The sequence below is a fragment of the Pelobates fuscus genome, chromosome 10, assembly GCF_036172605.1.
Source record: "Pelobates fuscus isolate aPelFus1 chromosome 10, aPelFus1.pri, whole genome shotgun sequence".
In the NCBI taxonomy this organism is placed as follows: domain Eukaryota; kingdom Metazoa; phylum Chordata; class Amphibia; order Anura; family Pelobatidae; genus Pelobates; species Pelobates fuscus.
The window spans coordinates 9,157,451-9,181,747 of record NC_086326.1 but is presented as its reverse complement, the minus strand read 5'-3'; the positions used below and the strand labels follow the sequence as shown (position 1 = coordinate 9,181,747).

The 24,297-nt window shown below is 40.5% G+C and overlaps 1 protein-coding gene across 39 annotated transcripts in view; it reads right to left on the bottom strand.

Moving 5' to 3' along the window:
* The window catches only part of TCF7L2 (transcription factor 7 like 2), a 205,093-nt gene that overhangs the window by 144,456 nt on the left and 36,340 nt on the right, over window positions 1-24,297 (bottom strand). For 25 of the 39 annotated variants that reach the window (XM_063434020.1, XM_063434021.1, XM_063434025.1 and 22 more), the window contains exon 4: window positions 2,986-3,042. The exons of the other annotated variants lie outside the window; for them this stretch is intronic. In XM_063434020.1, the coding sequence (XP_063290090.1) occupies window positions 2,986-3,042 (57 nt within the window). The remainder of the gene's footprint in view (window positions 1-2,985; window positions 3,043-24,297) is intronic. 39 annotated transcript variants of the gene reach the window in all.

The window sequence follows — 24,297 nt, the reverse complement described above, 5'->3', positions numbered from 1 at the left end:
TCCGTTAGTTGCCCCATCTTGGAGAGCCATGAATTGGGGACTACAATATAAGGCCACCGGCTATGTACAATGCTGGCATCACACTGCTGAGGGAATTCTTGTAAACGGAGCTAGGTGTGGCATATTGTTGGCTAATCCATTTTTATGAAGCATTTTCACTTTCTTTATCACGTCTTACATGACAATAATTAGCTGCACACACCCCGGCTTCTCTCTCTGAATGGCTGCTCGTTCTGCATCCGTTTACATTAGATCGAGAAGGATATGATCCGTAAATGACCCCCTGCATATCTATTTACTAAAAATACCTGCTGAACTGTATTAAGCATGACACACGCAGGCCATTTACTAAACCACAAATTATCAGCAATTGACAAGGGGATTGTGGACAGAAACAGCTTAGCTGGAAACAAATTGTAAGGCTCTGAAAGCCCTAATTTATTGAATATACACATTAGCCTTTAATTATATGATGGAAGTAATTCTATAAACGTTGAATATTAAATATTACTTCTATAGCCTGCGCAGAACAGTATCGACACAGAACACACACGGACATGCAAACCGATGTCCTAAGTGGGAAAGCAATATCGGGCCAACCTCCAAGGAACAGATAACAACTCAATATAATAAGCTAACCCGCGTATCTTCAAACAATGTTCGGACATCTTCAATCACAATTCGTATCGGCATAAACCACAGATTATCTAATTATTTAAATATGTTTTGGCAATTTCATACAGTCACATACTGTATATTCAGAACAAGCAGTACTGATAATCTCTCTGCATATCGATACATTTAATCAACCATTACATTTTCTTTTATCTGGTTGCAACATTATAAGTTGTTGTTTTTTTAACCATATTTCTAACATATGTTCCTAACGCACCCTCACATAGCAGTAACTTTACCTCTCCCTCCAATATTCAGACTTTTTAGAGCAATGGTAGGAGGAAGATACGTGCCTTTAATACACAGAAACACAAACTATACAAACTAATCTAAACTATATCTAGTATTTCATATATACCATCTATAAGATTTATAAAATCTTCCTACAACATGTTTAAATTTCTCCATAGTATGAATGCGTTCGTAACCTGCAAACTAAGTTAATGAGAGAGGGAAGTCATCACATAGATTAGAAAACAAAGTATAAATTCACGCAGTGTAGCACATTCCTACTCATTAGGCCATCCTGCCTGGGCTCGGAAATATGGAGTTTCTAATAATAAAAGCCAATCCACAGCTAGAGGCTCGGCCGTTTCCCACGCAGGTGGACATTTAAGAGTGCAGCTGCTTGAACAATAGGAAACACTGAGATTTGGACGCTTTCCAAATGGATGAAAAAATAGAAACACTCTAATTCCCAACAAAAAACACAAAAATAAGCAGAACCACCCCAAAACTAGAGGAAAACATAGTGAAAGCCCAGCCCGTGAGCAGATCCGCAGTGTGCGCTGTTATTTTATAACCAACCTGGGGGAGGGGGTGCTTTGCATTTCATTTTTCGCCATTTTCCAAACTTTTTTCAAAATGTTTTTGATTTCACATAATTATTGACAGGTCATCAGGTTTCTACTGCAGTGTTTGTTAACTGACGACTGAGGGTAGCCTGGGGTCCGTCAACGCTCACATTACATGGAATTATTGTGAGACAAAGGAGGATGTTTTTAATTTCATTATATTGCCAAATATTACCGTATAAGCCTTACTCCCTGGGGGCTGAGTGCGCTCTACACTAACTTTAAATGTCACATCCAGAGTGTGAAAATACTGAACGTTCAGCTGCCACCAAACTACAACTCCCATGAATCATTGCTAGACATCTGCAGTGCTTCTGGTTAGAACACAGCTGACAGAATTAAAATATTCAAGCTATGGAAAGCAGTTGGAGACAAATTAATTGCTGGAGTGCTTTTTGTGTGAAGAGTGTGTGTCCCTTTTTCTTCATTTGACAAGTAGTGCAGATTTAATAGAAAGAGTTTTTTTAAATTACATTTTTTTAAACCTCTCTGGCAATCAGTCGAACATCATGTCACTTCCTGGAATGTTTAGTTCAGTATAAACTCAGCAGCAATTGCCCAGAGCACCTGCCTTGCAAATGCTTCTCATTGAGCTGCATTGGGAAGTCTGTGATTGGACAGCCACAGAAAGTCTGGGCGGCGGTTAAGAAGGGGAGGGCATACAAAGGCTGCAGACAAGAAATCTGCAGCTTTTACAAACTGTTAGATGTGGCCAGAATTAATGAAATGCTTATTTAAATGCATGCACAGTTTATTTGGGGATATATCTACTAAATAGTGATTTTTATTTTGTTTGTCTTTGTTCAATGGGGTGTCCCTTTGATGTTGGGAAGACATACTATATAGACAGATCTGCTGTGATGCTGGTAGGGTATGATCAATGAGACATAAATCCAAAAACACACACAGCAATGAACAGTTTCATATGAAAAATGTAAGCACAGCTTGTCAGTAATTCATTAATTCATGCACAATAATTGCCCAACATCTACATAGATCGAAATATCTGCTAACACCATGCTTGCTGCAGACTTGGCACATGGGGTAATAAACTATGTTCTAAACAGAAGGGACATTATATCTAACACAGTCTGACAGCAATGATATTGATGATCAATTTAACATTGCACCCATTTGGGCCAACTCTAAAAATGTTATTCAATAAATGGCTGAATTAAAAAAAAATACAATTATATTATATTGCGTAGTTGTCTACAGTAATAATTAATAAACAGGTAATTAAATACAATGCAAAAACAATTTAGAGGCTCTCGCCTCGCCCTCTCTGCTTCATATTATTTATTATAGTGTATATATATATATATTTATTATTTAAAATTTGTTCTTCGTCATGTTTTTAATGCAACGTCCAAAGGGGAGAAAGAGGTTACCCACATAACACACAAGCAGCTCTTATTATTCACCATAGTAACAGTCCTATTTATAAGAGTCCTACCTGCATCAAAGGGCTGCAACATGAAGCTAAATGAAGATCTAGCGGAACATTCACGCACTACAGATGAAGAAGAAACTTATATAAGTATGTCTGTAAAGCTTCCAATTACATTACATGCACAATTACACACTGAAGGCTTCATTTACTAAACAGTGAACGGCTAGGACCGAATGGAAAACTGAACTGCAAAATGCAGGCTAAAGTAGCTGAGCAGGGACTTCCAAATCACCTATTATAGCCATAAGTTTCAAATTCATTTTTCCATTCACTATTTAATGAATAGCTCCTTCAATTTCTACTTCACGTTAGGATAAAGTGTTAAACCGGAAAAGAAAACAGAATGAAATTAAAATAAAACAATTCAAACAATTGGCTGAGGATAATGGGAGTTGTTGTTGAACACATGCTGCCCCACTCCATGGGTACAAGTGACCGGTGAGTGGGGCTTTGGCTGGGGTAAGAAGGCAGTACCTTGTATTTCATACTCAAGTTCAAAGTAAAGACAAAATGAAATTAAGTTGAGAAAAAATAAAATAAAATTAAAATAAATAAAACGATTTAGTGATTCCAGGTTATCTGTACAATATCGACTGATCATCCGGTGTTTGTTACCGGTAACTGCCATCTGCATCATACCTCCTGATAGCAAGTAAAAAAAAAAAAAAACACTGAAATAAAATACATAAATAGAATGAAAATGATTGAACTTTTATTTTACAATACCATAATGACACCAATTCGCTCTGTGCCCAGCTCACAATCGAGAATCGGAGTAATAAATGGGACAGTGGGATCATTATCGTTACATTTAATTATACAGCTGACATTTCACTTGGACAGAGAAAGAGACACTTTCATTTTGGATGTAAGTGGGGGCTGTGGCCAGCGGCACGTCTGTTTGCAGATATTTTAGGTGACTTTCTAATAATTTATGGAACTAAAAGGTAATTTAGATCAAGAACAATGTATCTAATTTACACAGAGCGATCTCTAAACACATTTATTGGAGTTTAAATACACATTACTGGGAGTATTATTGCTGTGGAGCTCTGTTATACACTCAGACACATTACTGGGAGTATTATTGCTGTGGAGCTCTGTTATACACTCAGACACATTACTGGGAGTATTATTGCTGTGGAGCTCTGTTACACACTCAGACACATTACTGGGAGTATTATTACTGTGGAGCTCTGTTATACACTCAGACACATTACTGGGAGTATTATTGCTGTGGAGCTCTGTTATACACTCAGACACATTACTGGGAGTATTATTACTGTGGAGCTCTGTTATACACCCAGACACATTACTGGGAGTATTATTGCTGTGGAGCTCTGTTATACACTCAGACACATTACTGGGAGTATTATTGCTGGGGAGCCCTGTTATACACTCAGACACATTACTGGGAGTATTATTACTGTGGAGCTCTGTTATACACTCAGACACATTACTGGGAGTATTATTGCCGTGGAGCTCTGTTATACAATCAGACACATTACTGGGAGTATTATTGCTGTGGATCTCTGTTATACACAGACACATTACTGGGAGTATTATTGCTGGGGAGCTCTGTTATACACTCAGGCACGTTACTGGGAGTTTTATTGCTGTGGAGCTCTGTTATACACTCAGGCACGTTACTGGGAGTATTATTACTGTGGAGCTCTGTTATACACACAGACACATTACTGGGAGTATTATTACTGTGGAGCTCTGTTATACACTCAGGCACTTGACTGGGAGTATTATTGCTGTGGAGCTCTGTTATCCATTCAGGCACGATACTGGGAGTATTATTGCTGTGGAGCTCTGTTATACACACAGACACATTACTGGGAGTATTATTGTTGTGTATCTCTGTTATACACTCAGACACATTACTGGGAGTATTATTGCTGTGGAGCTCTGTTATACACTCAGACACATTACTGGGAGTATTATTGTTGTGTATCTCTGTTATACACTCAGACACATTACTAGGAGTATTATTGCTGTGGAGCTCTGTTATACACTCAGACACATTACTGGGAGTATTATTGCTGTGGAGCTCTGTTATACACTCAGACACATTACTGGGAGTATTATTGCTGTGGAGCTCTGTTATACACTCAGACACATTACTGGGAGTATTATTGCTGTGGAGCTCTGTTATACACTCAGACACATTACTGGGAGTATTATTGCTGTGGAGCTCTGTTATACACTCAGACACATTACTGGGAGTATTATTGTTGTGTATCTCTGTTATACACTCAGACACATTACTGGGAGTATTATTACTGTGGAGCTCTGTTATACACTCAGACACATTACTGGGAGTATTATTGCTGTGGAGCTCTGTTATACACTCAGACACATTACTGGGAGTATTATTGCTGTGGAGCTCTGTTATACACTGAGACACACCAACAATATGAAGCTCCTAGAAAATAGGGTCATTAGGATAAAAAAGAGGGACAGATGGATTTGGGTCCCCAATAGAGACTGTCCCTCCTAAACAGGGACATTTGGGAGGTTCGGTTAATCAGAATATTAATTTAAAAAATATATCAAACTTTAAAATCCCCACTAAGAGAGCCAAGTTGTGACTGTGCTGGACAACGAATCCAACCCAGCTATCCAGGAGTAAGGTGTACAATCTAATTGCCAGGAATTCAGTGGGAAAATAGCTAAACTTAAGATACTTAAACACACAGTTTGATTAATCTTCACTTAATAAAGGCTGGGGTCAGCCATTACAGATTTGGACTCAAATGTTGAAGTCAGCTATTACTGAGTTGGACTCACAGGCATTGGTCAGCCATTACTGATTTGGACTCACAGGCATTGGTCAGCCATTATTGAGTTGGAGTTAAAGGTTGAGGTCAGCCTTTACTGAGTTGTGCTCACCATTGAGGTCAGCCATTAGTGAGTTGGACTCACCATTGAGGTCAGCCATTAGTGAGTTGGACTCACAGGCTGGGGTCAGACATTACTAAGGTTGACACACTGGTTCAGGTCAAGCTATTACGGAGTTCGACGCACAGCCATTACTTAGTTGGGCTCAAAGAAGTCAGCCATGATCTGAGTAATACGGCCAGCCACAAACACTTCATGCATTAAGGCAGGTATCGGAAACCCTGCCCGCCCAGATGTTGCTGAATTACAGCTCCCATGAGTCTCTGTCCCTCTATTGCATTCAAAGAATTCTGGGAGTTGTAGGCCATCAATATATGGGGGGCACAGTCCGAGATCGTTGCTTTGAAGACTGAACGTAACAGACTTCTTGAATCTGTTTTTTAAACAATCTGGGCACAGAGAACAGTACAGGAAAAATTCTGCCTTGGAGTATGGGGAATTCTAACACTGCAGGTAGATTTCACATTCCTAATGAAAAATTGTGCAGTGTATGAATTCTACATACAACAGGTAACACTTTTCATGTGCTGCCTCTCAACAGAAATAAGTGATTAGTTAGAATCAAGGTGGAAACCACAGGTGCCACAGAGAAACAGACCGCGCATGCTATTTGTCTGCAGTCTGACAACATGGCGGTTATTAAATAAACAGCGAGCTTTGATAACTTAATAACTAATGTGTCAAATTAAGGCCAAATCGGGACAAATCAGTCAAGCTGGAAGCACTCTGTGTCTGTGCCGAGCTGGGTAGTTTGTTATTAACGTGTCAAAATAACTGACAATTCAGCAGTTTAGTGAATACATTCCATGGGTTTCTATACTGATATAAACCTAGAACGATGGAGCCAGAACAAAGTTTTGTGGGTGTTTTTTTTGCCTCTTTTTCTCTGTATTCCGCTGCAGAATAAAATATAAGACTGGCATCTGAAGACACTGAACGATTACAGATTTACGTTCAAAAGAAGTAAGATTGATTCTTCTTGATAGACCTGAAATAAATTAAACTAGACTGACTCACCAGAGAGTGGGTCTTAATCCTGTAGTCAGATCCTGGAGAATTCGGACCAAACCAGCTGTTAATTTAGCCTTTATAACACAAAGCCTGAAAAATCCAAACTGATGTACCCCAGAGCGGTAAGCTTAAGTCATATCTGAGCCCAATCAAGGCACAACTTATCTATGGCGCTAATCAGACTGCGGGATCGGGACTGTGAGACGTGGACGCAGTAAGGCTACGAAAAGTGTAACATTCATGGATTATTTAAAAAAATCGAATTCATTATACAGGTGTGTGACCTCATGTCACTCTGTCACCAAAGTATGTGCAAAACTACAGACCGGATCATACAAAGTCTAACAGGGCGTTCACAGGACGTTCGTACAGGCAGTACGTCCAATAAATAATATCTGACATGGTCATAATGTAAATTAACGCCTACTAGAAATATATGCAATATTGGACTATGTCAAATCAAACTCGGGATACAGAAAGGGAGAGCCCGATTAGACAGGACTCAGACTCGGTATATTTCCAGGTCGGCGGTTTGGCTTGCAATTTGCGATTTCCTTACAATTAATGGTTCAGTGAATATGTCACCCGTGACACGCAGCATTTCTGGAGCAATGACACAAAAAATGGTAAAACCACTGATCAAACACCATAAACACTGATCCAATGTTAATTTTGGCGGCAAATTTCAATTTAGTTTTAGTCATTAGTTTTTTGACTAAAAAGCCATTTTAGTTTTAGTCGTGTTTTAGTAGTTTGAATTGTTTTAGTTTTATTCGACTAAATCTCCACTAGGTTTTAATCAACACGACTAAAATGTAATGGGTTTAGTTAAAGCCTCTGTCTCTTTTGCCCGTTCCCAGCCCCTCTGTGTCTCTTTGTGTCCTCCCAGCCTCTCTATGTGTCTCTCCCAAGCCCTGGTCTGTCTCTCTTGCCCCTGCCCCAGCCCCTCTCTGTCTCTTTGTGTCCTCCCAGCCCCTCTAGGTGTGTCTCTCTCCAAGCCCTGGTCTGTCTCTCTTGCCCCTGCCCCAGCCCCTCTGTGTCTCTTTGTGTCCTCCCAGCCCCTCTAGGTGTGTCTCTCTCCCAAGCCCTGGTCTGTCTCTCTTGCCCTTGCCCCAGCCCCTCTCTGTCTCTTTGTGTCCACCCAGCCTCTCTATGTGTCTCTCTCCCAAGCCCTGGTCTGTCTCTTTTGCCCCTGCCCCAGCCCCTCTGTGTCTCTTTGTGTCCTCCCAGCCCCTCTAGGTGTGTCTCTCTCCCAAGCCCTGGTCTGTCTCTCTTGCCCTTGCCCCAGCCCCTCTCTGTCTCTTTGTGTCCACCCAGCCTCTCTATGGGTCTCTCTCCCAAGCCCTGGTCTGTCTCTCTTGCCCCTGCCCCAGCCCCTCTCTGTCTCTTTGTGTCCACCCAGCCTCTCTATGTGTCTCTCTCCCAAGCCCTGGTCTGTCTCTTTTGCCCCTGCCCCAGCCCCTCTCTGTCTCTGTGTGTCCACCCAGCCTCTCTATGTGTCTCTCTCCCAAGCCCTGGTCTGTCTCTCTTGCCCCAGCCCCTCCCTGTCTCTGTGTGTCCACCCAGCCTCTCTATGTGTCTCTCTCCAAGCCCTGGTCTGTCTCTTTTTCCCCTGCCCCAGACCCTCTGTGTCTCTTTGTTTCCTTCCAGCCTCTCTATGTGTCTCTCTCCCAAGCCCTGGTCTGTCTCTCTTGCCCCTGCCCCTGCCCCAGCCCCAGCCCCAGCCCCTCCCTGTCTCTGTGTGTCCACCCAGCCTCTCTATGTGTCTCTCTCCCAAGCCCTGGTCTGTCTCTCTTGCCCCTGCCCCAGCCCCTCTCTGTCTCTGTGTGTCCACCCAGCCTCTCTATGTGTCTCTCTCCCAAGCCCTGGTCTGTCTCTTTTGCCCAGACCCAGTGCAGTGTTAATTTTGGCGGCAAATTTCAATTTAGTTTTAGTCATAGTCTTTCGACTGAAAAGCCATTTTAGTTTTAGTCGTATTTTAGTTAATCTGAATTGTTTTAGTTTTAAGTGACTAAATCTAAAAAATGTTTGTCAACTAAAATATGACTAAACTTGTTAGTCGACAAAATGAACACTGCGTTGATCGGACACCATAGTGAATGCTCACTAGTTTTATTAGTTTTTTCCTTAAATTAATTCTGTTTCACAGACACCCCCCCCATCTCACAGTTTTCCTTTTTGTCCCCTAAGTCCTGCTGCACATGATGTCATGGCTTAGGTTTCTGGGAGTTGTAGTTCATCTCTCAGCATGCCTCAGCAGAAAGTTTCCAAGTGGACTATAACTCCCAGAATCCCCTGCAGCACCCATGAAGCACTGCTCATAGGATATTGCAGGATGGCTGGACAGGTGAGCTCACTGCAGGTCCTGCACAGCCTGCGGACAGGAGTAATGTGAGTGATTTATATCAGCGTGGTCCTGTAACAGTTTATTATTGTCTCATTTATTGTTAAATTTACCCCTTTATAAGATTGTACAGGGCTGTGGTATGCCAATAATAATAATAATAATATATATTTATTGGGTGAGCTTTCTTTCTGTTTGTACTTGTAACAGAGCAGGAGAGACCCTGATGGGGGGGGATGTATAAGAGGCGTCACCCATATATATACATATATATATATATGTATGTATGTATGTATGCTTGGCACTCTCCTTTATAGAATTTTCTATATATTTTCCCGGGTGCTATCCACGTCCAATATATAAACATAATATATTTACTCACAGAACTTAGAGTGAAAAAATTTGACTTAATGTAATATAATTACATTCAGCAATATTATCAACGTTTCGACCCTAGCGGGTCTTTTTCAAGATATCAGTAAGTAATTCTAAAGTATTTCTTTGTTTGTTTGTTTTTTAGTAGCCTTCCGCAGGGTCCATTGAGTGAGCACTCAGGAGGCCACGCCAATCTCCCCAAACGGCAGAATCAAACTGTAAGTAGTATTTTAGTGATTTATAAAATTTCCTTAAATGTATTTTTCTTTACTCTTGTGTCATTCCTTGTGATGTCATGCCTATATAATGAATTATACAAATTAGCATAGCCAGTATTTTATTTTCCCAAGAGAGGTGGCAGCCCTATAATGCTGCCCTGTAACATGGATATTTTTTATATATGTATATATATATATAAACTTCCCTGATAAAATCCATTCCCTGCCCTGGAGCAAGCTCCAGGAGAACTGGTTCAGCTAGAAATGGCTCGTCATAATTAACTAATCCACATTCAGTACATTTCTGAGGTTTCATTGAAGGGTTAATCTTTCAGGCGTCTCTGACCTCAGTTATAAAGTTACCAGATTTTAAAAGATCTATAAAAAAATAAAAGGGAAAAATCTTTAGAAAAATAAAATGTATAAATCTAATCAGTACTCGTTAACTCCTTAATATTCAATAAACGCCCAAATTGTAGTGACTTGAAAACCAAAAATGCTTAATTTAGGCAGAAGATCCGATTTGGAAGATTTCTGCAGTTCATTTAACGTGAACTCGATTTAGTTTACATTTCATGATGATTCTGTGTTTGGGAATAAACGGAACCCGGCTCAGAGCCGCTAGAAATCCATCATTTGCAGATCATTGCGATATTGTTATAGGAGAGCAGCCAAAACAGACCATCCTGTTACCCTGTGAGAACACCGGCCACTCTGAGCAAAGGCTCGTCCCACTAAAATATTTGGCACCATTACTATTAATAAAAATGACTTCTGCCAGTCCGTTCCTTTTCCATAGTTACATCAGCGAATTTCATTGAGCTTTTCCAAGTACACGTAGGTTAATGTAACTAACGTCTGTCGTGCTAGTGGAGATACCTGCTTTAGAAGGAAGATGTCTGATCCCTGTTGTCACCTTTAGATAAAGTGTGCCCTCAAATCCTACCAATTAATAGTTCATTAACAGCAATGCCTCCTTAATATTTTATGTTGTGAAATGTATACATTATATATTAACATAATCTAAATCTATACCTCAAAACTAATTTCTTTGTTATATAAAAATAATAGATTTAAATGATAAGCTGTTAGATTCCTATCCTCAACTTTACACCCAGTAGAGAGAGTGTAGAATAATCTGCCTTGTATGGGTCTCCTGTCACAACACAGAGATTAGCGTATTAGACGTGCTGCGCTAAACCTGCGCCTGAAACGTTATAATTTGGTAAATCCCCATTCAAGATTACAGACGCGCGCAGGAACCGGCAATGACTGCTAGCTGTACTTGCGTTATACTCCGTGCCAACATCATTACGATTAGATTATTTTCCCGTTTATTATTTTGTATTTCGATTAGCATTCGCCTGCGCGACTGTAAATCCTATTTTCAGAACCCTTTAAGGACGATACAATAATCCATGACATATCCAGGCAGGAGTAACACAGGGCAGAGACCAAATGTGGCCACCAGTTTGGCTACTGTGGCCTCAAATTTGAAATTCCGTATGGGTTTATTTACTTAACAGTGAAATGTAGAAAATCAAAAATGGAATTACCAAACTAGCCAAACTGTGACTGTAGCAAAATTGGCACATTTTTTAAAATCAGATATTTTGGCACAAATAACACATTTTGGTTTTCCATTTGCAATAATTCACTAATTAGTGAACAATGCCTTAAATGATCAATTGTGGACAATTAATAACACTGGGTTGGGAGATTTTATTCTTTATTTTTACTTTTTTTTTAATTTATCTTTTCCTAAAATGTGTGATTTCCGAGCCAATTCTTCCCAATTTCCGTTTTTGTGAATTAACTCCAGAGTTTGCCAAAGCCGCAGCATATTCTGCAGGGAGGACATGGCGAGATCTGAACAGAAATTAAATTTGAGGAATTAGGGGCCCTGCGTCCCTTTCTGACGAAACACAGACGTTTTTTTTTTCTGGAGTTAACCCAGCAGAAACTGATTTTCATTGTTCTATAAAAGCAGTGTACGTGAAACATGAATTCAAACTTGATTATCTGGTGTTGGAATTGTACTTGGTCTGTTCCAGAAAGAGCGTGTAATATTTGAAATTAAGAACACATGGCCTCTTTTCTTACAAACTGAGATCCTTTTATTTCACTAGGAAAAACAGGCCTTTAAAACTTATTAAAGCACACCTACTACCCAGGAACCAACATCTTGATGCTCTCCAGCGCTATGTGCTGCAACCATGTCTAGGCCGAAGTCCGCATCATGGCAGAGCATCATGGGAGCTATCCCCAGGTATCAGTTTTCCTTCACCTCGCCAACCTGTTGCAATAACCAGGGATTTGCTTAATGTTGGTTCTTAATAGGTGAAACTGCTTTAACCCCTTGATTCCCAGTGGGTGATTGATGCAAAGCAATGAGAGGGTTGTGATCTGAGCACACGCGGGTTTTCCAGAGTATTAAGTCTGAGCAACCGTTCAGAAGGTCCTAATTAACACACTTAATGTTTTATTAATATTTCTAGTTCACTTGCCAAGTGTAAATTAAATAAAAAAAAAAAAAAAAGCAAACGCTGGATGTAGAAACCTGTATGTTACCAGTTGTATGGTTCGATGTATTTATACCATATACACTGCTCTATACACAATAATACCCATACACTACTTTATACACCACAATACCCATATACACACACACAACAATACACTTATACGCTACACATACAGTAATACCATACACTACTTTATACACCACAATACTCATATACACACACAACAATACCCGTATACGCTACACATACAGTAATACCATACACTACTTTATACACCACAATACCCTTATACGCTACACATACAGTAATACCCATAACTACTTTATACACCACAATACCCATATACACACACAACAATACCCTTATACGCTACACATACAGTAATACCCATAACTACTTTATACACCACAATACCCACATACACACACACAACAATACCCTTTTACGCTACACATACAGTAATGCCATAACTACTTTATACACCACAATACCCACATACACACACAACAATACTCTTATACGCTACTCTACACACACAATAATACCCATATACACTACTCTATACACAATAATACCCATACACTACTCTATGCACAACAATACCCATACACTACTTTATACACCACAATACCCATATACACACAATACCCGTATACACTACTCTATACACACAACAATACCCTTGTACACTACGCTACACACAATACCCTTGTACACTACGCTACACACAATACCCTTGTACACTACGCTACACACACAACAATACCCTTGTACACTACGCTACACACACAACAATACCCTTGTATACTACGCTACACACACAACAATACCCTTGTACACTACGCTACACACACAATACCCTTATACACTACTCTACACACACAGTACCCTTATACACTACTCTACACACACAATACCCATATACACTACTCTATACACAATAATACCCATATAAACTACTATAAACACACAATACATATATATATATATATATATATATATATATGTACACACACAAACACAATAATAACCTTATACACTACTCTATACACACAATAATACCCTTATACAGAGCCATACAACAATACTCATACACACTACTCTATAGACAATAATACCTGTACACACTCCGCTATACACACAATAATACCCATACACACAATAACACCCACATGTACTACTATACACACACATTAATACCATTATAGTGTCATACAATACCCATATAAACTACCTTTAACTATATTAAAAACTATACACCTGTACCTTATAAACAATAATTCCTATATACACTACCTTTAACATAATAAAACATGTAATAACTACCTTTATACAAAAAAAAATTATGTTTTGCAAAATTCTGCACCCTAAGCCAGCCTCCTTAGCCATGCCCCCTCATTCCAGGAAAATACTTCCTTATCAATGTATGCACACAGCTCAGTCACTTACAGTATTGAATGATCTGAAAAGGGAGACATATAATTAGGACATAACTAACTGCTTATTTATAGTGTCTCTAAATGTCTGCAGCCAGGCTGTGAATTAAAAGCAGCTCACTCCTGCTGTTGGGGCTGAGCCAGTGTTTATACATTTGATAAGGAAGTCTTTTTCTGGAGTGAGGGGGCGTGGCTAAGATGGTCGGCTAATGGTGCAACATTCTACAAAAAATTAATAATGTATTAATGAAGTTAAAATCTAGAAAATGCTTTACTTTGTATTGGTGCCTGCAGTGTCCCTTTACATTTAGTTTATCCCCTATATTTCATTAACTTGTATCTGTGAGTTGTAAAAATGATACTGCCTTATCCTGCAGCTTGGCATCTCCATCATGGCTGCCTGACCATTAATGTATAAGGTCTGTCCATTTTACCAGCAGACAAAAAAAAAAGAGAGATTTTTCTATTTCTCATCCTCATTTGCATTGTGTGCCCTTGCTGTGCCAGGACCCAACTGGATTATAATGTCACTTGTAAAAATTATTACACATAAAAAAAGATAAAACACAAGTTATAGAAGATTTTTAACATTTTATTTAACGCTAATTACAGAAAAGTGATGGCTCCGTCTTCAAGGAGACCTGTCACGCCTCAATTAACTTGTACTCATAAGATTGATCATAAGATTCTATCAATACATTGTGATAGCAGTTTTGATTAGGAGAAAAATAAACTAAATTGAAATTGTATTTTCTCAGCTGTTAGTCAAAGCCTTGGCGTGCCAAGGTGCTGACTGACCAGGGAGAGCAGGAAAGCGCTCCCACGGGAGGCCCCTCTGCTCTTTCCTCCGGAAACTCCCTAGTTGGCACTCCGGCTAGGGAATACAGGATTAGAGTGATTTTACTTCACGCCGACGCAAGCGTGCCAACGTCACTGACACGATTTGCCCTGCCTGGGGATGCACCCAAAGAAGATTTCAGGAGCAGCGCAGGACGTGACGGAGGTGAGTGTTACACAAAAAGTAAGAACCACAAAGAAAGAAGACGGCGGCCCTGGATTGGAGGAAAAGGGAGTAAATCTCTCTATTTTACATTGAAGACACAGTGTATCTTTGTGACATTTTGTGTGTTCAATGTACATGAGAGCTTTTTTCAGGAAAGTTGTTTTGTTTTTATTAACAGGTTAACTTTAAACCAATCTTCTAAATTTAGCAATACTTGTCTTTTTTTGTGTTGGGTCTCTGTGTAATCCACTGGTTAGATAACCTGGCTCCCCCATCGCTGACCTGATACATTTCTATTTAATGCTGCTGCCTTTACTTCCACAGAGACCTATTTATGTTACGAAGTCTTTACCATTCTGTGTTCCAGGTATAAACACAGAATAAATCTCTGTGTAAAATATAAATGGAAAAGCTTCTCTCAGATGTTTAATAAATTCAGATTTTTTCCGTGTCATGCAGAGCACGTACTGCACACATACATATTCCAGATTTTTGGAATATACAGATTTTGCACACAGGACGGGGTGATGCCAGGCATAACTTGTGTCTCCCAAAGCACTGAGTCTACCAGGACTGCCATCATGTATTCACCTGGTGGGAGGCGCATTATAAACCTCTGAAACGATCCCAAATGCCTTCTCAGGCAATTAACTCCCCTCGTGTAGCATATTAATTCTATGTACTGCAGGGCAACACTTTTCAAGAAGAAGTAACATCCAGTAAACAAGAACCTTGCAAACTCTGCGGAAACCACTCAACATTACTTTGTTTTACACCGTCTTTACTCCAACGCTTTACGCCATCATTTATTCTTAATGAAAGGCATAACCATACAACGAACAAAGAACATCTTGGACAAAATCCCCCAAATTGTTACTTTGGTTACTGGGTAAAATGTAATCCATACTGGGTGTCCTAAATGTACAGGTCTGGCCAACGACCTGAAACCCTGGAAGAAGTGCGAGGAGCTGATACAATAACAATGTATTAAAAACGGAATAATACAATGACATGTAAGGTCTGCCCAGTGAATAAACACATCCTACGGAATATTTTAATTGATAAGCTCAGAAATGAAATGATTAACTTAGTTATACCAAGCAAAGAGTTCATTAAAGATATGGAAACATTTATAGCGGACACACGGACCAAAGCTGATGGTCTCGGGCAATATGTGCCACCAGGTTCCCAAGATGCTCTCCTCTCTGGGTATCATTTACATGATGATATTTTTTGTCAAAGAATGTTTGTGAGTTGAGAGAAAGGAATCATGGGACAATTTGATTTTGCATCCTATGCCAGCCTGGCCTACAATGTAATTTCAACAAAAATGTTTTAAACATAACACATAAACATACCAGTACCAGTAACAAAACAAATTCAGACCCGCATGGGTGTCACCATAATCAGCGACCTCACTTGTCGGAGGAGCCAGAATGCTTCACACTGCGCAGAGAACAATTAACAGCTCATGTTGTTTAGAAACAGTGGGAGTCACAATCTTTGTGACCTGTGTTACTGTTAAACATATACGGTGTAACAAAAGATATAAGAGCAAGGATGACACTGCCCAACCTTTCTTACGATGGTTCCAGCTGTATCAATGTACCTTTACTGCGCCAACTTCAATATGGCTGCAGTATGCTGCAAAAATACTATCGACACACGGTGAATCGTCTGAAAAGTCTAACCTGCCCGAGTGCACAGATTATTTCAACAAGAAATAATTTTTTAAAAATGTAAAAATAAAACGAAAGAAAGACATAACTTCTTTAAAAGCTCTAAATAAAATGCCACCCACGTTACAGTGCCCACAATTCACGCGTTTGAATTTGTTAGAAAACAAACTGCGTCTTTAAACAGCTCTGTTTGAGTCATCAATAAATGCTGGTGCAGTAGAGCTCCCTCTGTTTCCGAATCGTGTGTTTTTGTTATTGGGTCATTTGCGCAGAGAGCCTCAAACAATACAGTTAGTCCATCTTTTTGTCAGTCTAACTATGTACGTCCATTAGTAAGAGTGACTGTAACGGTCAGTTTTGCTGTCTGCTCTCAGTTAGACGGGAGGGGGGAGCCTCCTCCTAGACTAATGTCTATTGGCACTCATACATCATCTACAAATTGGTCCAAATGAATTAAACACAGCTCTGCTTAACATTACAAGATTTAAATAGATTTCCTCTCTACAGGTCTGCCCTATAATTGTGTTTATCCATCTTGCTGTACACTGCTCACGCCTGCTAAGATCACACAATTCAAGATGCATTTTCTGCTTCACTGGCGGATTTGCCATCGGATCATAACAGGTAATTCAAACAACAATTAGTCTGGTGACAGACTGTATGTCAATGTCTACCCCGGTCAGCGCAAAGCACACCCTGTGGCCCCCAGCTCCCCAAGATAAATTGCTCTTGCAAACCTTCAATTTCAATCATCAGCTTCAGTAGGAGGGGGACCACGCTGGAGATACATTGACACTAACGGTCCAGAACGGGGTTTTCATGGATGGCTTTCCAGACAAAGTTATTTTAAAGGGACTTAAAGCCTGTCCGAGTCAACAACAAACAAGGTGGGAAGAACAGATCGGTTATTGGAATAAAACTGCACATGTGAACCTCCAAGCAGAGCTTCCCTTCACGTGTCACTATTACAGATCGGTTCTGTGAAACGCCAGCGCAATATATCTATGATGGAGGGAGAGCGATGGCGCGGGGAGAACCAGTTTGTACTGGCTTGTGTGTTCCACAGAGCTTATAATCTAATTTTTATTTAAACCTAATTCCATACTACTCAAACCTATGTAACCAATGAAACGTCAGCCTTTACAATCACTTAACTGTTTGGCACACGTTTTTACTGAATTCTCCAAGGTTTGAGCGACTATGCTTGAATGGAATAATCGGTATACATTTTATTTCCTTAATTATTACTTTTATTCAGGAAGCATTATTCCTCCCAATTGTGAGTTCTGTGCATATGGTGACAATAAATGTGTAAACATTTTCATTTTTGTGAAATCTGAACTACCTTACTTTTCAAGGGATGAAGGAAATATTCAAAAAGACGCAAAACAAAGCCACTAAGGGATTTATATGCTTCTCCAGAAATTAAGGGGCAAATTTAAGGTTAAAATAGCTGAATTGGAAAAATTTTCTATTTTCACGGCTCAGCGACTTTGTACAATTCTCCAAAGTTCCCAGTTTAGTGAATACGTCCTAAAGTCCTGGTTTATAGTGCTTGCTGCATTCCCCGTGGCCTGAAAGGTGTCAGGTTAGTGACTCCAAATCCCAAACAGCCAAGGTGAAGATGACGACTACCACCACCCCTGACCCAGCCACATCCGATTATTTGTAAGCTGTACCTGAACTCCTGATGGACCCGCCCCAGGCAGCATGACTCATAGCTGTGTAATGCAGATATGGGTCAGATATGCACACTCACTCCTCCCAATACTTCTGCTGAGCAGGCAGAGCGAGGGGAAAGTCCTTCCCTCAGCACATTGTGCTCCCTGTGAGCAGAGATCAGTCCAGCTGCCACGGACATTAGCCACGGTTGAGTATTGTTTGGCCGCCTTAGATACATGACTTTAATAAAGAAAGTCTCCGCATTCTTGGCATCGTATGGTCATGTTTCTCCTTTTACCAAACCATGTCCGTCTCACTGGGTATAGCCAAATTATACGGCATCACTTTTCATGCACATTCCCACACACTTCCAATAACCGTATCTTAGAGTACAGTCTATTATACAACCGCAATCAATATAGCCGAAAATCATCGGGTTACCAACTAGTCTTCAAAATATATGCCCATCACCTATAAGAAAAAATAATAATAAAAAAATCAGGCCTGTTAGTTCTATAAATAGCTGTCAACAGTTAACTGAGGGCCATTTGGTAGAGACATACGAATACTTATTTGCGGCCATAGATTGGTTCGTTTATTTCATCCAGTCAGATTTGAGCAAAAGCCTATTTTGCAAACCCTCCTTTTTCTAGTTTTTGGTGCCAGTAGTGTTTGTTTAGGTATTTAGTAGAATATTTATTACATTTTTAGCAGTGTGATATAAAGAAAAGCCAATCTGTTAAAGAGACTGTGTGTATCATTCTATGAAAGCACCGCACAGAATTACTGTGAAGACCTAACAGAACAACGTTTAGAATGTGGACACCAATTTATTAGATCAGGGGTAGGCAACCTTTTAGCAGCACTGTGCCGATACAGGATTGTGATGTCCTGTAGCGTGCCGGTCCTATTTTTTTTTTTTTAATCCAGGGGTGTATGCTGCCGTATTCTGCTTCTGTTATTTTTACTGTAATTGCTTTGTATCGTTGCATTTGTGCGTATAAGCAGGGCCGTCTTTAATAGTGACTGGACCCTGGGCAAAGCATTTGCTTGGGGCCCCCTGGACCCTGTCCCCCCTCCTCAGGCATGCAATCACGTCCTCCATCTCAACACAGTGGTGTACCAAAAGTAGAGAGGTGCAAGAATTTTTGGGGGTCTCCCTGTTGCACGGGTGATTAAAAGGTAGATCCCCATCTGTCGTGCAACTCCAGAAATGCATTGACAGCTGGGGCTCTACCATTTACCCATGTTTGCAGGTCTGTATTTAGCACTAAGCAGTTTTTGTGTGTTTGAATGTAAACAGGTTTTTTATGGAATATGTTTGTATGTGGTGTTGGCGTGATTGCAAGCATGTATTTGTGTAGTGTTGGTTTTTGAATGCAGGGGTGTATTTACATATAATTTTGGTGTGTAACACAGACATGTGTTTGTACGTAGTGTTGAAATTTGAATGCAGGGGTGTATTTGTGTGTAGTGTTAGTGTGTGAATGCTGAGATGTATGCACATATACACACACACACACACACACACACACAGATCTATACACACTGAAATGCGCACACAGACATACTGACACACACTCACAGACATGCTGACATACAAACATACTGAAACACACACACACAGATATACTGACACACACAGACATACTGACACATACTGACACACACACAGATATACTGACACACAAAGACACACACACACTGACAGACATACTGACACAGACATACACTTTAAAACCCACCCTCCAGTATCCTACCTTTCCTGATGGTGGCTGAAGGTGTTGGGAGTTGGAGTCTAGAGCTCTCAGCCAGCCCCCCTCCAATCAGCCTACTCTTCTTTCCCGCGCGCTCCTCTCTTTGTGGGAGGAAATAGTGCATTTCTGTGTATATCTAGCAGTGTGGGTGGCTTCCAGTGGGGACTAGGCCGACCACGGGAATGTTAAGGATAGGAGCTGCAACAGCAACTGTGAGCTGCTCTACTACAGTGTGGATTCCTATTCAGAAGTGCTGGGAGGAAGTGATCTGAGATTACTTCCTCTACATGCTGCAATGCATAAATTGAGGATTGTCCTTCACTACCTTTTCGGATTAGCAGATATCTGAAATTTTACTGGGACTCCTGATAGGCCAGAGCCTGTTTGGCTCTAGCAGCCTTGAGTGCCGTGCAAAGACACCTCGAGTGCCGTGCATGGCACTAGTGCCGTAGGTTGCCTACCCCTGTATTAGATAATAAAACGTTATTTTACTGCGGCGCTGATCCATCGTCTCAGTTCCGTGTCTAAAAATGGTTTTATATTATTAGCCGTATGAAATGTTTATATTTTATTTGGTTTTTGTAATTGTTCTCTTGATCAAGCTTTTTATGTTTAAACCCAGGGCTTTTTATTGTCTCCCATGGCCGTGATAATAAAAGTCAGGGTCTGAGAATTAAGGAAAGCAAGAAAGGGAAAAAAAAAGCTGCTTTTTAAATGAGTTGTTTTCCTGCAGCGTCGGAGCTGTACGTCGAGTGGTTTTATAAAAACGCAGAACAATATGTTGGCTGCAGACCGATGTTTTCCATTTCTGGAGAAAGCAGAGAATAGGCATTGGCTGTACTCGCTCTTCTCACTACTCAGGGCTTGTGTAACTAATGCAGGATTGTGGGATTTGTTCTCAGCTCGACTACTCTGGCCTAAATGATGAAATTCACTTTAAATTGATGACAAGTCACACTTAAGTGAATAACTGTCAGTTTGGGAGAAAATCCCACTAATAAAAAATAATTGCAGCTTACAAAAGGGTTCCTGATTTTAGGTAAATACAAATCCTGTCGATATATGTTACATTCTCTGAATAACTGGATAAAGAAATGAACGTATAACTTTATGGATGGACAGGGCAGGTATTATGAAGGGGGTATATAGCGACCGCAATGATCCAATGATGTCAGAAGTTATTTTCAGATCTCAGAGCAGCACCCCGGGGTGAGTGGGCAGATAAGGTTCCAGCGTTCGCACTTAACCTCTCCACTTCCTGCGTTACCTTGTGCGTTCTCCGAACTGGATGATTAAAACGCAAAGCCGCCTCTCACTAAGATATGAACCCCCTTTAACCCTTCGAGTACTGGACAGCGTTTCCCAACTAACTGCCAGTCGGACGCGTTGAACGCTTCTCTGCAAGACGACTTCTGCGGCTAAAACCTTGCTGTTTAGTCAGTGGGCGACACTGTATTCGAATTCAGACCCACAATATTTTGCTATCAGACTAGTATCAGATAAATGTCCTGCACTCTGTTTACTTTTTGGTTTTAAAAAAACATCAAAGGTGCCACCGATGGCGGCTTACACAGTTTATCTCCAGAAACATGGTTATCCAATCCCCCAAGCAACATGGCAAACCAGGATGTGTAAAAATGGTTTACTGTCCCTTTAAATGTTATTTTAAACTATTGCACATATTAACAATATCCAGGTGTCTAACCGTCAAGGTCTGTTTATATTTTGTCATGTTACAAACCCTGTCAGTGTGAGGTATAATTATAGTGTAATATATTTGTAATATTAATAGTGGACTTTTTTTTTACACGTCATTCTAAGTGAGGTTAAATGTCAATGTGGGATCTTGGATTTATTTGTTTCTTTAGGCTTTTAGCCCAGAGTCTATTTCCTCCCAGCTCATAGTCCAGGACTCTCGCAGATTTCAAACCAAAAATGGTGTCCGTAAAGTAGTTTTTATTTATTTGTCGTTTTGTTTCTTTTTGGTTAACGTGGAGAAATAAGAGTTAAAGCAAAAATAAATAAATAAAAACATTGAAGAAAAAAAAAAAGGATGTGCTAGCGAAAGCAAGCCTACAGGCAAACATAGATTTTATTTACAGCCTGGTGTAAATACTGGAATGATAAAAGCAGGTGATTGCCGGATGACATTTGGCTTTCTATCGCGCAGTACAACCCATCAGCTCACTCAAAGGGGATCAATACAGAGAGATATTCTTATTCTGCAGATCAAAGAGAGTACCTCTGTTCAGCCACTTGGGCATCAGGCTTTGCAAACAGAATCAGGGAATAACAGTCCCAGTTTATCAAGAAAAGGGGGAAAAAAGGCAAAAAAACAACAAAGAAAATGCCTTTTTCTGTTTGTTTCTTACCTGTATGCCAGGTTCAAGGAAATTATAGGAACTTTAGTCTGAGGAGTGTAGAACGCTATATGTGGCCCCTGGCTGCATTTTTTTTTAACTCTGTGGTCAAGATGTATTCAGGGAAGACTGGCGATGCAATGAGGGTCAGCTTGTTATACAGGTTCTAGGATCTCAAAGCTTTAACAGCCGTCCACTAGAAATAAACTGCCACAACGTGGCACGTGGGCAACACTGAGTCTGGCAACTTTGTGGCTGCTGCCTGTCTTCTAGCTCTATGCCAGGAGGGCACATTGTTCTTATTATTGTCCTATCGTGTTAATACGGGGAGAAGAAGTGCCTCAATGGAGGCAGTCAGAGATTGTATTCCCATAATCCTGGCACATGTGTGTCCCAGTGATGTCATGCCCTGCACAGTGCCTGATACATCGTGTGTGTCCCAGTGATGCCATGCACAGTGTCTGACATGCCACGCGTGTCCCGGTGATGTCATGCCCTGCACAGTGCCTGATACATCACGTGTGTCCCAGTGATGCCATGCACAGTGTCTGACATGCCACGCGTGTCCCGGTGATGTCATGCCCTGCACAGTGCCTGACACATCACGTGTGTCCCAGTGATGCCATGCACAGTGTCTGACATGCCACGCGTGTCCCGGTGATGTCATGCCATGCACAGTGTCTGTCACATCATGTGTGTCCCGGTGATGTCATGCCATGCACAGTGTCTGTCACATCACGCGTGTCCCGGTGATGTGATGTTATGCTCTGCACAGTGTTTGTCACGTGTGTCCCAGTGATGTCATGCCCTGCACACGGTCTGACACATCACGCATGTCCCAGTGATGTCATGCCCTGCACAGTGTCTGTCACGTCACGCATGGAATGTTTTATTTAATGTTGAACAGTAATAACATGTTGCACTTTATTACAGTATTATGCATGGAACTGTTGTGCACTCAAATCTAGATTGTAAGCTTCAGGGCAAATGATTTAAGGTGTAATAAAATGCATTTATTTTTTTATACACAGATATCGAAGGGCACTAACAGTTCACCTTGGCACTGAATATTTTCTGAAGTAGTTTCCCTTGAATATCTGCATAGCTTTTGTACTTCACTAACATCTAATATGTCATCACTGCCCAAGGATCTATGCCCTGCAGTGTCCGGTTATAGGTCAGGCAGCTGTAGAGATGCACGTATGCGTATTCAGGAAATAACTTAATATAGCCCTTTACATTTTAATTTTTGCCACCAGTGGAGTTTAGAGGGTGTTTAGTTTTAGATTAACTTTTTATGAAGTTTTAGAAGAGACTGAAGAAGGGCGTCTCACACTTTACTCTCAGTTTCTTAGAGACAAATGTAATCCTCAGTGTGTATAAAGCCAAGTGCATCTTGCGCTGCAACGCGAGGCGTCGAGACACAGAACAATACACACAAAGAACCTGCTTCTCTTGCGGAACTAGTCTGAGATGCAGACAAAGGCTCTGGGGTCAAAGGGCACATTGTTTTGGAAATGAGTGTTTAGGGACACGGGAGACAGAGCTCTGAGTGAAAGTTTCAGAGCCGGAATTTAGGCTACAAGTGGCAAAAACACATGGGCTTTCTGCAATGAAACTCTGAGCCTGCCCTGTGTATTCTTATTAATATAGCAACAACCTACGCCACAGCGCTGTATACCTAGAGACTAAAAGAACCATAACGTGAGAGGGGCGTTCAAACTTTCATTTTTACTTTGTTTTAGAACCAAACAGGTTGATTTTACATTTACTAAGGACAGAAATAAAAATTCAATGAATGTTTGAATGAAGCAGGACATCTCTGTTAATACATCTAGACATGAGTGAAGAGCTGCCTCATCTCCCATCATTAAATAACTCCTCCGCTTTTAATCTTTTTACATTTCAATCTGATGGGCCCGAGTCTGACCAATTTACTAAGAGCTAAAAACATTATAGATCTGGGTCTTCAAAGGGTGAGAATTTAATCCTGTCGTGATCACGTCATCCTCGTCCTATATCTGGTGAAATAACCTCT